Source organism: Sus scrofa, chromosome 10, assembly GCF_054392235.1.
Source record: "Sus scrofa isolate SSC_HxYL_T2T_F1_AM1 chromosome 10, Sscrofa_HxYL_maternal_Yorkshire_Landrace_v2.0, whole genome shotgun sequence".
NCBI lineage: Eukaryota > Metazoa > Chordata > Mammalia > Artiodactyla > Suidae > Sus > Sus scrofa.
The window spans coordinates 75,773,796-75,788,026 of record NC_139392.1 but is presented as its reverse complement, the minus strand read 5'-3'; the positions used below and the strand labels follow the sequence as shown (position 1 = coordinate 75,788,026).

The 14,231-nt window shown below is 43.1% G+C and overlaps 1 protein-coding gene across 6 annotated transcripts in view; it reads left to right on the top strand.

The window, feature by feature from the left end:
- The window catches only part of PDSS1 (decaprenyl diphosphate synthase subunit 1), a 51,044-nt gene that overhangs the window by 13,348 nt on the left and 23,465 nt on the right, over window positions 1-14,231 (top strand). For 3 of the 6 annotated variants that reach the window (XM_084980409.1, XM_084980406.1, XM_084980407.1), the window contains 3 exons: window positions 6,716-6,942; window positions 9,809-9,920; window positions 10,020-10,129. In XM_084980409.1, coding sequence (XP_084836535.1) covers window positions 6,721-6,942; window positions 9,809-9,920; window positions 10,020-10,129 — 444 coding nt within the window. In that variant the 5' untranslated portion in view covers window positions 6,716-6,720. Of the gene's footprint in view, window positions 1-6,715; window positions 6,943-9,808; window positions 9,921-10,019; window positions 10,134-14,231 lie in introns of all 6 variants that reach the window. The other 3 variants (XM_005668142.4, XM_084980405.1, XR_014818014.1) reach the window with 2 other exon arrangements.

Here is a 14,231-nt window from a genome sequence, read left to right as displayed (position 1 = left end):
GCCCAATTTGAAAAACCCCAATGCTGCACCCTGGAGCCTGTGGAAAAAGCCAGCCTGGATAAGTTGCAGGTCTAAGATCTCATCATGGAGGTCGCTGTCCACATGGGCAAGAGTTCCCAAATGCAGTGCTTCTTCAGTGGCAAGAAAATATACAGCATGAACCCTGCATCATTCCTGATGTGACTGCCTTTATCTGGAAGTAAATCTGAAATAATCGAGAGCCGCTGCTCCAGCGTGCCTGTTCTTTTCTCTTAGTGTTAAAACTACGAATGGATTCATGACTGTTAAGGTCAAGCTTAAAACCGCCGTTCCCTACAGAGACAGGCAGTCTTCACTCTAGCCTGGTGCTTGGCGTGAACAGCCAGTGCCCGAGGGAAATGACCTGCTAAGCAAGGTTGAGTTCACCACATCTCTCCTGCATGCCGTTCTTCCTTAGATGGAAGGCACCTTTGATGTTCTGCCAACAGCATCTTCAGTGTGCCTACGGAATCCAGGAAAAGGGGGCAAGATCGTAGTGGCCGCAGAAAAGGCCTGGAAACCCTTATGGGGCTGAGCATGGGGAGCAGAGAGCGAGAGGCATTCAGGAACTCCTTTAGTGCCCACCACATTCAATCTGAACTGCACTGCTGACAAGGAGACGCTTCAAGGTCATATCAGTAATGTGGAGAAACAAGATTTTAGACAGATGCAATGAAATCAGGTAATTTTAGGAATCGGATCACTGAAAAGGAAACATTTGAGCATCAACAGAAGAGGCTGATGAAAGTAAGAAGCTGTTAGGCTGAAAAATGACCCCACAAAAGGTATCCATGTCTTAATTGTTGGAACCTGTGTCACATTATACGTCAGGAAGAGTCTTTGCAGTTGTGATTGAGTTAAGGATCTTGAGATGAGGACATCACCCTGGATTATCTGATGAGCCCTAAACACAGTCTCGTTGTATCCCTGAAAAGAGAGGCCGAGGGAGTTTGTCATGTACAGAAGAGAAAGCGATGGGAAGGTGGAGGGGCGAGAGGCTTGGAGGTGCTCCCTACGCATTAAGAGACGTGGCCACAAGTGATGGCCTGCCAGCAGCCAGCAGGGCTGGAGGGAAGGAGACAGGATTCTCCCCCTCGGGCCTGCACAGGGAGCCTGGCCTTGGCGATGCCTCCACCTCAATTCAGGGAAACGTTTTGGGCTGGGAGTCTCCAGAACTGTGAGAGACTCTGTCGAGTTAAACCACCAAGTTTGTGGTAATGCGTCACGGGGCCACAGGAAACTAGTAGAAACTGCATCATTTACATCCTATCACCTCAGTGCAGAGACAGCCTGCCTGGGGGGCTGCTCCCCCTCTGGAAGTGCCTCTTGTGGCCCCAGCATATCTGACAGCACAGATGCTTTCCAGTGTCAGTAGTCGAGGGACCTAAATGTGTAGCCAGTCAGCTCGGGGGGGGAAAGGTAAAATCTTATGTAAGTCTCTGTGGATACATCATTCAGCATGTTGAAAACTTAAACTTTAGAAAATAACAACTAGGAGGTGCAGTTCACATCCTGAAGAATTTTAGAGACAGAGATTTGTTTGCTTTTTTTTTTTTTTTTTTTTTTTTTTTTTTTTTTTTTTTTTTTGCTTTTTAGGGCTGCACCTGCAGTATATAGAAATTTCCAGACTAGGGTTCAAATTGGAGCTGCAGGTGCTGGCCCACACCACAGCCACAGCAAACGCTGGATGCCAGCCCATTGAGTGAAGCCAGGGATTGAACTCACGTCCTTAAAGGGATCCTTAACCCACTGAGCAAGGCCAGGGAATGAACCCGAAACCTCATGGTTCCTAGTTGGATTCGTTAACCATTGAGCCACGACAGGAACTCCTGTCCTTTGTCTTTATAGAGCTGTATCCGCAGCATGCGGAGGTTCCCAGGCTAGGGGTCTAATTGGAACTGCAGCCACCGGCCTATGCCAGAGCCATAGCAACACCGTATCAAAGCTGCATCTGCAACCTACACCACAGCTCACAGCAACACCGGATCCTTAACCCACTGAGCAAGGCCAGGGATCGAACCCGCAACCTCATGGTTCCCAGTCAGATTCGTTAACCACTGAGCCACGATGGGAACTCCCCAGTCTGTATTTTCAAGAATGCTGATTTTGACACGGTGGGAAACACAAAGCTTGTTGGAGTTCTAACAAGCAGGGTGAAATGCTTCTCCCTAGAATTGTTAGAGAACGGAACATTTTGAAATAGAAATAGAGCCTTCTGTATCCCACTTAAGAACTATCTTCTTTATACAACCTCTGTACATTTGGGAAGAGAAGCTTCTCTGTTTCTGTTGTTAAAGTGAAACTACATATGCTGTTTAAATTTATCTGCTGCCCTCATTTGTTCTCAACCAAGGTGATCCATTGACATGATTCGATTATTGGGGACGGTTTTCCCACACTTGGGGTTTATTGTCATTTCTTTAAGACTTCGCATGATATATTAGTATGAATGGGGGAAAGAGTGTTTTATTTAAATCACACGTAAGCTTAGTGGCGTGTCCATGGGGAGGTCATTATATTACTCCATTTCTGTCTGTGCTTGAAATTCATTATAAAAATGTTGTTTTCAGTCTAATGAAGGGGAAACAAGTTTGTTCTGAGGAGCTGGCGGAGTCATTGTATGCCCTTGTAGGGGTGACATGCAGAGGACAGAGCCACCTTTGGAGACTAGGGGCCTCCTTTTCTCCTGCTGTCTTGTCTGGCTGGCTTTCCTTAGCACCTCTCCCAGAAGCTGGGAGAGTGTGGGAGCTCTTTCACAGCAGGAAGTAGAAATGGTGCCCAACTTTTTTGGAAGCCATGACTCAGTTTGGTACTTTGAAGATTTCATTTTAAAGACAGTGTGAGTTGTTTCCGTAATCTGTAAATTTGGGTTCCAGACCATTTTGCTGTGCTGTGGATATGCAGTGGCAGTATTTTCCAGATAAAAGCTGACACATGTTAAGGCCTAATTGTACAGGAAAAAGCACATCAAATAAAACAACCAAGTGTCTGAAGTGGGATGTTTATCCTGTGTAGGGGCTGTGTCACAATGCCAACTAACATTCTAAATAAGAATCCTGATTTCATCAGTCAGTAAGTTAGTCACACAAAATAACATTTTTACATACATGTGGAGTCTATGAAATGTTAAAATATTTTTTAAATCCTTGTTTTAATATCTTTAAATTACAAAAAACTCCAGTGTCTCAGTGAGTGCTGCCACTTTACCATAGCTTCCCACCAGGAACCCCTCCCTGCTGACATAGTTTGTGATCACACAAGTCGTGCCTGACCTATCAATGCATGAGTAAGGCTAGAGATCTTACCAGTCATTTTAAGGTAAGACTGCAAAGACCAGCTCAGCAGGATGGGGCTGAAGAACGGGTGCTGTGAAACTTAAGGAAAAAAGTTAACATAAAACAAGACACAGAGACATTTATCTTAAGTAAAGGTGGGAACCAGAGCACTCAAGGTCTTAGAGACCAAGAGCACAGCCTCAAGAAATCACACTGCTTTTATTGTTTTCTTTAGGATTACCTCAAGTGAGAAGGGGGTTGTAGATGCAGGGTATAGGTTTTAAGTTATTTTAAAAGTCACATAGCTGGTTGCTAATTAAGCTTTTATTCTGAACTTTAAGCACTTAACAGTCATTAGCATTTGAGGAAGCTTGGTGTCAGCTGTCTGTGCATAGCATCTAGAGAATCACCATTGTGCTTCTAGGCGTGCCTATCTGCAGCTACCCTGTGTGCCTAGGTTTGCACCTTGCTAATGCATATCCTGTTAAGGACCCCTCAAAAACCCCTTGGGGCCGTGAGGCTCCTTTTACTTTTATTCTTAAGAGGACATATCATGCTGTGCAAATGGCATGCCAGTCTGTACAGGTCCTGCGTGCCTAGACCAACACCTTAAGTCCTCATTCAGCTGACCCTATGAATAGCTTATGCCTTTAGGTCTTTGTTCTTAAGCATAAGTCATTTACCAGCACTGCGACTGTTTTCCAAGCAGGAGGATGGGGTAAAGCAGGACAAGATGGAGTTTTCAGCAAAGAGACTAAGAAAATATTGTAGAAACATGTCTCACGACATAAGACCTACTTTTTTTTTTTTTTGTCTTTTTTTGAGAGCCATCCCCACGTCATATGGAAGTTCCCAGGCTAGGGGTCTAATCAGAGCTGCAGCTGCTGGCCTCTGCCACAAATCATGGCAACACCGGATCCTTAACCCACTGAGCAAGGCCAGGGATAGAACCCGCAACCTCATGGTTCCTAGTCAGATTCGTTTTCACTGTGCCACGGTGGGAGCTCCCAAGATCTATTAACCAGTAGCAATTGGGTATTTCATCAGACCGAGATCCAGTTGAGAAATTATTCTAAGAAAATGGCCTTTATACTTATTTTAAAAATAACTGGAGGAGTTCCCCTTGTGGTGCAGTGGAAATGAATCTGACTAGTATCCATGAGGATGTGGGTCCAATCCCTGGCCTCACTCAGCAGCTCGGGGGACCAGCATTGCTGTGAGCTGTGGTGTAGGTCGCAGACACAGCTCACATCTGGCATGGCTGTGGCGTAGGCCAGCAGCTGCAGCTCCGATTTGACCCCTGGCCTGGGAACTTCCATATGCCATGGGTGCAGCCCTAAAAAGCAAAAATATTTTAAAATAACTGTAAAAGTCTTCATTATTTCTTTTGCATTAAACTTAAGATAAAATCCAGTAAATTTACCTGAAAAATGTTTAAGGTTCAAGCTTGCTTCCATAGGGACAGAGTGTCTCGCTGAGGGATTCACAACAAGCTCTTAGAAGCCACCTGAAGCTCATTTTCTCATTTGCTGAAGGGGTTTTACAGGATGGGTTGTCCCTTCCCTCGGAAGAATGTGTTGTGATCCAGAAGCGTTTAGAAAAATGTTATAATTGTGACAAATTAATAAAGAATGAGCAGCACTTTACAATTGATTTCTGGACTAAAAGCAGTTGGAAGGTTCTGAGATTTAGTTCTAGAAATCTTAGGAGTTGCCGGCAAAGCACCATATTTTAAAATTACATTTAAAGCAAGATGGGAAGATAGTCTTTAGGCTAATTTAGTGCTCATGGTTAAATTCCAGCATCTTTAATGTAGTTGTACTTCATTTTTCATGCTTTTCTCCTAGATCTCAGGATATAGAGTGATCACTGGCTTTTGCAGATGTTCAGCCTGGATTTTTAAAGAAAAAGTCACTTTTCAGCATCTCTCACTTTTTTCCCCCTCTAAGAGAGAATGTGATGTTTAAAAAATAAGCTGTTGGAATAAGTGAAACATTTGGTTAGCATGTGTTTAAGCCAGACTTCTGTTTTAGGTTCAGAAAATTCAGTTGGTTATTTCTTCGGTGTAATTTTCTTGAAATTCAGTTTTTAAAAATTCCCATAGGCGATGGTGGTGATAATAATGATTAAAAAGAAATCGAGGTTCCCTTTTAACTATAAAACTCACTTCCATGTGTCTTCCTGGGAGTGCCGCTCCTGTATTTTGTGTTAAATCTGGGAAATGAGTTTAAATTTCTAATGCACAGGTTAGATATGAATTACCAATTCACATTGATAATGAATATCAATAGCCGATTGGAACCATAAATTCCAGCTATCTTGGTTATCAAGATCTTCTTACTAAAGATGTAATTTAAGACAGTTTAAAAAAAAAGCTTTGAACATGGTGACCACTGGTTCTTTATTTGCTTTTTTTGTTGTTGCTTAGAGGGGGGGTGTTTGGCCATACCTGCAGCATGAAAAATTCACAGCAGTGACAACACCAGATCCTTAACCGCTAAGCCACCAGGGCAATCCCTGTTGGGTTTTTTTGTTGTTGTTTGATTGGGGTTTTTTGCTTTTTAGGGCCACACCCAAGGCATATGGAGGTTCCCAGGCTAGGGGTTGAATCAGAGCTACAGCTGTGGCATAGCAGCCACAGCAACGCCAGATCTGAGCCACGTCTGCAACCTACACCACACTCATGGCCACGCCAAATCCTTAACCCAATGAGCGAGGCCAGGGATCGAACCTGCTACTTCATGGTTAGTAGTCAGATTAGTTTCCACTGCTCCATGACAGGAGCAACCCCACCCCACCCCCCGTTGGTTGTTTGTTTGTGTTGGGTTTTTTTTTTTCCTTTTTAGGGCCGCACCTGCAGCAAATGGAGGTTCCCAGGCTAGGAGTCCAATTGGAGCTGTAGCCGCTGGCCTACGCCACAGCCACAGCAACACGGGATCCGAGCTGCGTCTGCAACCTACGCCACAGCTCGTGGCAATGCTGGATCCTTGACCCACTGAGCAAGGCCAGGGATTGAACCCGCAACCTCATGGTTCCTAGTCGGATTCGTTTCCGCTTCGCCACAACAGGACCTCCCCCCTGGGTTTTTAATACACTCTTTTGGAATACTTTTTTACCTGTCTTCCCCATTCACTCTTGAAATTTAATTGCAACCCAATTGTAAACTTGACCAGCTGACCAAGACCACTGTTAGAGGACATGAAGATAATTTTTCAGCCTCATGTCTAGACTTGTAAGGTGTTTCTCCTTTTTTTGTTGTTAATTATACCAATTCTACTTCTTAGTATTGTATTCCTAAAACATAATGTTGTTTTAGAGTGTCTTGTGTTTTTAAAGTGTTCTCCAAAAGATAGAATTGGCTGTGTAGGGAAGCTGAAGTTTTCATACAGTTTCTCTTAGAGAAATAAAATTCTTTATCCTAGATCCGATGTCCAGTTTTCACAAGATGATTGCTGAGAAGGTTCTAGGCGTCATCTCTGTTAAAAAGCATTGCTTTCTGTTAACTAGAGATATGCAAGCAAGCCAGCGCACCATAGCCTTAATTGCAGAAATGATCCACACTGCCAGTCTGGTCCACGATGATGTCATTGATGACGCAAGTTCCCGGAGAGGAAAACACACAGTTAATAAGATCTGGGGTGAAAAGAAGGTATGGCTTTTTGGTTTTTTAAATCTGTCTTATTGAATCTCGCAGTCTTTGGATTACATTTATTTTTAAGGTTTGTCTCAAAAAGTAAAATGTGCTTCCTCAAATGTGCTCTTCCAGCTTTCAAAGTGGTCTGTACACAGATGTTTGATCATAGATAACACCATAGAAACATAAACATAGTATTTCTGTTTATCCACAGTTTTATTTGAAATTTGGTTAAGGAGAGCAATTTTTATAGTTAGCCAAAAAAGCGTATTTCGTGACAGATTACACCTTTACCTTTTTTGTTTTATTTATTTTTTTGGGGGGCCACAACCTCAGCATATGGAGGTTCCCAGGCTAGGAGTCAAACCCCAGCTACAACTGCCGGCCTATGCCACAGCAACAGCAATGCAGGATCCGAGCCACATCTGAGACCTACACCACAGCTCCCGGCAACCCCAGATCCTTGACCCACTGAGCAAGGCCGGGGATCAGACCCTCAACCTCATGGTTTCTAGTCGGATTCATTTCTGCTGCGCCACGATGGGAACTCCGGTTCATGCATATTTTAAAGCATATTTCCATACTATTTTATTAGCATTTCTAGAAGGGTATGTGTAGAATGTGGAATCTTGTTTGAGAATGTTTAAATCATGGCTCGAAGAAGGGAAGGACGTTGAACAAATTAAAAGGGAAGAAGAGGCCTTCTGGAAGCAGGCGTCTCCCACCACACATGCCCTCCATTGGCACAAACAAAATATTAAGGTGAACGAGGGTTCCCTCTCCACTCCTTCCCTCCCTCACGTCTGTAGTGACTTCAGAGAAGAGATGGACCTTCATCATTATCTTTACACGCTGGTTTTGCTTTAACGTGCACAATTTTGTTGTATAATCAAGTCCTGCAATTTCAGTTGTAAGCCTTTTATTTCAGATTTTACATGAAAAGGTTTTGTGTCCTATTGACAGAATTCCATACATCAGATTGTTAGTGGGAAACTGGCTATTGTGGAGAGGTCATGGGTGACTCTGTGACATGTCCTGCCGTCTCTTGTGTCTATTCCAGGGCCTGAGGCCTGAATTGAGTGCTCAGGCAGGGGAGGGGGATTAAGTGAACAAATTAAGGTGTTCTCCTTGACTGGTTCCCTCTTGTGACTGTCTCTGCTGTTGAGGGCCTCCTGAGTGCAGGGGAAAGGCCAAGTTTCCACAGTCAGCCGCCTCTTTCAGCTGTGAGGTTGGTCTGCCTTGCAAGGGGCCACCTGCCCGTCTCCCCTCTTTTTCTGCCCTCAAGTAAAACTACGATGTGACCAATAAAAATCCATTTGTATAGCTGTTCCTCCACGAGCCTCCTTTCCCTGCCTGGATCCCTAGCCCTTCGCCCTTCTTTCTCTTAACCCCTCACCCCAAACATCCCCAGTCTGACAGCTTCAGTTGCATATGCTGGCCTCTGGGATCCTCATGTCTGGGAGAGGAAAGATGTAAAATCTTTGAGATTCTGAGTCCCTAGCAGCAGATGCTGTAGAGATTGATGATGGGTGTCTGTATATGTGTATATCATAATATGTACAGTGACTTTATAAGTGTGTGTTTACATTTATATCAAAGTATCTTATATAATGTGTTGAATAAAATGATTAATTGATAGACATTCTGATGATCATTGATTTTATTTTTGTGCTTTTTAGGGCTGCATCCACGGCATATGGAGATTCCCAGGCTAGGGGTCGAATCAGAGCTGTAGCTGCCCGTCTACACCACAGCCACAGTAACATCAGATCCAAGCCACGTCTTCGACCTACACCACAGCTCACGGCAACGCCAGATCCTTAACCTACTGAGCAGGGCCAGGGATAGAACTCAAAACCTCATGGTTCCTAGTTGGATTTATTTCCATTGCACCATGATGGGAACTCCTGATCATCACTAATTTTCGATACTAGAGAACTAATGAACAATAAAACCTTTAAAAAATGGTGATGTTGCAAATTCTATGGATTAAAATTTCCGTGAACTCTATTATTTATAATTATCCTATAACACCTATATTGTATATATTTATGTGTATATATATTGATTACAGCATATAATCCAATCATGTGTAATTGATCGGTTGCAAATACAGTGCAGACATCTACTCACAATATTGATTATCTGGTGTTGAGTAAAAAAAATATTCTGTCCAGGAATGACAGGCCGTGTAATAAAGTGCAAAGAGCATTGAACTTGGAGCCAAGATTCCTTGGTTTAGTTTTCATTGAGAAAAGTGTGGGTTGGGCCATGCCCTGGAGTAGGCGAAGTACTGGCTGGATAATTCCCAGTCCGTGACCTTAGGAGTTTGGTAACTAGGAAAAAACTGGGAAAACAACAGTGTCCAAGGGATGTTGTGCTCACAGATCAGACTGAGGGGTCTGAGCGGACCTCCTGTGGGTTCCTCCTGAGCTGATTATGCACATGAGGCTGCGGAGTGAGGAAGGGGAGGAACTTTTTGGGCAGAAGAAACAGTGAGTACAAAGACACAACTCCATGGTTTTAAGGCAAGCCAATGGTCCAACTTAACTAGACTGAAACAACTACATTCTGAGGCCAAGAGTGCAGCCAGAGGGTCGTTACTTGCCGTCTTCAGCGTTCTTTTCTTCAGCTCTGAACTGGAGAGAGGGGGCTGGGTTCATCTCTGAGAGCCTTTCCAGCTCAAAGAACATTCCTAATCTGTCACTGATTATAACATAATCCTGCTGAGGAAAAGGAAGGAGAAAAACATATATTCCGTATATTCGAGATGACCCGTCCCTCCCACTTTCTGTTTCTTGTCTGAGAAATCAACTTCATTGTTAGCTCTGATGCTCAGATAACTTTTCTCTGAAAATTTTTCTTCTCTCTTCTTTTCTAGGCTGTCCTTGCTGGTGATTTAATTCTTTCTGCAGCATCGATAGCTCTGGCACGAATTGGAAATACAACTGTTATATCTATTTTAACCCAAGTGATTGAAGATTTGGTGCGTGGTAGGTTAACTTCTGACTTCTTTTCTTTTTTATTCAACCTTTGTAGTTTTCCAGGCAAAATAAACTATTATCTCAAATGACCCTTTTCATTCTCTATAGGTGAATTTCTTCAGCTAGGGTCAAAAGAAAATGAGAATGAACGATTTGCACACTACCTTGAAAAGACCTTCAAGAAGACTGCCAGTCTGATCGCCAACAGTTGTAAAGCAGTATGTACGTTCTGTCTTATTTCAAGTTAAAAAAAAAAAAATGCCTCCTAGTTCTTTCTTGGGAGCTAATTCTCCTAGAAAAAATTTCACTGGAAAACCGTAAAATAGTAACCAAAATCCCAAGAGGTCATTGAGAAAAGAATTACATCCCCAAACAGCAGAGTACTTCTGCTGTGGTTTTCATTTTTGCTGCCTTCTTTTCCTACACAGACATTAAGTTTTCATCTTTCCTCCCAAAAATTGAATCAAAATAAGCTTTAAAATGTATTCACTGAGTTCCCCTCGTGGCGCAGTGGTTAACGAATCCGACTAGGAACCATGAGGTTGCGGATTCAATCCCTGGCCTTGCTCAGTGGGTTAAGGATCCGGCGTTGCCGTGAGCTATGGTGTAGGTTGCAGACGCGGCTCAGATCCCGCGTTTCTGTGGCTCTGGTGTAGGCCGGCGGCTACAGCTCCGATTGGACCCCTAGCCTGGGAGTCTCCATATGCCGCCGGAGCAGCCCTAGAAAAGGCAAAAAGACAAAAAAAAACCAGAAAAAATAAATAAAATAAAATGTATTCACCAATCTAATTTCCAAACAGTGTAACATTTTTAATAATTTATAGTGTCTCTTGGGATTATCTGATTATCACACATACTATTTCTAACATTTTACATGTAAAAAGTTATAAAGTACCGTTTTTTGTCTTTTCTGGGGCCGTACACGCAGCATATGGGGTTTCCCAGGCTAGGGGTCTAATCGGAGCTATAGCTGCCCGCCTCCACCAGAGCCACAGGAATGCCAGATCTAAGCCGCATCTGCGACCTACACCACAGCTCACAGCAGCACTAGATCCTTGACCCACTGATCGGTGCCAGGGATCGAACCCGAAACCTCATGGTTCCTAGTCGGATTTGTTTCCACTGCACCACAGGGGGAACTCCCCGTGTAGCCCACCCCCCCACCCCCCCCACCCCCACCCCCCCGCCATACCCACAGCATGTAGAAGTTCCTGAGACAGGGATCAAACCTGAGCTGAAGTTGCGGTCTGAGCCACAGCTGCAGCAGTGCTGGATGCTTAACCCTCTGTGCCACAAGGGAACTTCCTAAAGTGTTGTATTCTTAATAATATTGACCCAGGAGACAATATCTAACTATTAGATTGTGCTAGTGTTCTATGTACTTTTTTTTATGAGTAATAGATCCTCCTAATTAAAAATACAAATGAGCTGTTTTTCTTCTGAGTATAAATTGAATCTGAACCACAACTTTTTTACTCCTTGCTTTCTCCTTGGCTTCCTTCCACTCTTTACATAGTTTTCTTTTTTAAATGTCAGTTAGTATTATCCTTAGTCTGAACTAACATGAGATATTCGGTGCTAGCCCATGAAGGAGAGACAGTTCTTGCCACTGAATTGTTTATCTGGCCATTTCTCAGCTTAACAGATATAAATGAAATTAAAACTTGGCAAGTAAGAGTCCCTTGTAATTGAAGCAACAAGAAAGAAAGGTTTTTGGAGTTCCCTGGTAACCAAGTGGTTAAGGATCCAGCATTGTCTCTGCTGTGGGCAGGTTCAACCCCTGGCCCAGGAACTTCTGCATGCCATGGGCACACCCCCATCCCATTCCTCCCCCCCCCCAAAAAAAAAATAAGGGAAAAAGGGAAGTCTTCTACGGGGCAGATGTCAATTGCTGTGCTTAACATAATTACAGTTAAAGAGAGCTTTTTTCAGGCCTCTCAGGTGAAAAAGTCCCTCACCAGTAGTGTCTCTGGAAAAGTGTCAAGAAATGTGTAATTATGAGCAAGAAAAGAATGAGGACAACATTTCTTCCTAAAAAGACCTAATTGAAACCCTAAGGAATGTGAACTATGTAGAACATGCTGGCCACAATCTTAGCCATTTTTGTCTTTTTATTGAAAGAGCTTTTTTTTTTTAATTTCCAGGAAATTGCAAGTGTGTTTTTCTAAAAAAAGAGAGACAAAAATACGATAGACACTAGAATGCTAAATAAAAGAACGACTCATTTATTAATGTGGGCGCCATAAAGCTGTGACGTTAATCCCTCATTGATCATCAGACCCTTGATGGCCCAAATCTTCATGAAGATGGGGACCCATCCTCATGTGTTAAGTGAAGCTCAGTGACAACTCCACAAGCTGGAGACTGCAGTTAGAAGCACCAACAGTCAGTGGGGTTGTTGGAACTGGAACACTGAGGGTCATTGTCCACATGAAGTGGACATCCTACAGGCTCAGGGCAGCACCACACTGAAGCCAGAACAGGAACAGGTGCACCTGGTGATCAGGTCCTACAAAGGGCCAGTGGAAAGGGACCCAGGGAGTTTCTGTTGTGGGGCAGCGGAAATGAATCGGACCGGTATCCGTGAGGATGTAGGTTCAATCCCTGGTCTTGCTCAGTGAGTTAAGGACCTGGCATTGCCGTGAGCTGTGGTGTAGGACACAGATGCAGGCTGGATCGCAAGTGGCTGTGGCCAGCAGCTGTAGCTCTGATTCTGCCCCTAGCCTGGGAACTTAAATATGACACTGGTGTCACCCTAAAAAGCAAAAAAAGGCGGAGGGGTACCCAGGTCATCAAGGAAAGGCTTAGTTCACTGACCTCTGCTTAAGAAGCCAAAGATGGGATGTAGCACGTGTATTCCTTTATAGAGAGGACCTCATTCTTCACAGATAAGCCAGTAAAAATGGACTTGCATATTAACGAGATTCGACTCTCATTAAAAATGAAATGTCTTATGCTGTCCACTAGGAGGCATGCTGGCATCGTCCCAGAACTACCCACTTTTCATGTGATTTATTCCTGAGTTCCAGTGCTGTTAGAATAATAAAGCAAAATCATAGTGCGAGCTCTCTGAATAAAAGTTTCTATATTTAAATACCTATGGGTAGAGATATTCCAGAGGTGTTATATATTCAAAATTGCTATTTTTATGTGTTCCTGGTATTTAAAATGCAAAGACATGTGGGCTCTGAAAGGATGCATGCAAAGCAAATTAGAGACACCAGAAAGAAGGGGTAAGGAGACTTAAACATCAGAATCATTACAGAAGAACTAATGGAATTCTGAGATGTTATGAGAATTTGAAGGAAATTTGGCGGTTTATAATTCATTCTCCTAAGGACAATTTAATGGAAAATAGCACTAAATCTAGGAGAGGGCTGTTGAGGATTGTTTTACGCCACTGATGGATGTTAAAATAGGAGTAATCTTAAAAGACCATGGGCTATTTGTTTCTATACATAGTCATGCAAAATACATTGTATAGCATATCAATGAACACTGACTCCTTCCCCAGAAAAATCTGGTGGGAATGAGACCAGAGGATTCTGGAGGCTAATCCAATGTTAGACAGACAGTAGCTGAGCTGGGGTTTGAACCCAGAACTGGGTATGATAACCTCTTGGTGGTTTTGATTTGTATTTCTCTAATAATTAATGATGTTGAGCATCTTGTTGTGTGCCCATTTGTCTTCTTTGGAGAAATGTCTGTTTAGGTCTTCTATGCTTTTTTTTCTTTTTTTGTCTTTTTGCCTTTTTTCTAGGGCCACTCCCATGGCATATGGAGGTTCCCAAGCTAGGGGTCTAATCGGAGCTGTAGCCACAGACACAGCAGCTCAGGATCCGAGCTGTGTCTGCAACCTTCACCACAGCTCTCGGGAACACCAGATCCTTAACCCACTGAGCAAGGCCAGGGATCGAACCCGAAACCTTATGGTTCTTAGATTGGTTTACCACTGAGCCACGAGGGGAACTCCTGTGCATTTTTTGATTGGGTTGTTTTTTGATACTGGGTTGTATGAGCTCTTTGTACATTTTTAATATAAGAGGTTAATGTTTATCAGTTGCTCCACTTGCAGATATTTTCTCCCAGTCTGTATGTTATCTTTCCTTATGGTTGATGGCTTCCATTACTGTGCAAAAGCTTTTTAAGTTTCACTAGTTGTCACTTGTTTACTTTTCCTTTTATTTCTTTTGCTTTGGGAGACTGACCTAAGAAAATATTGCTGTCATTTATATCTAAGAATATTTTGCCTATGTTCTCTTCTAGAAGTTTTATGATGTAATGTCTTATATTAGTCTTTAAACCATTTTGAGTTTATTT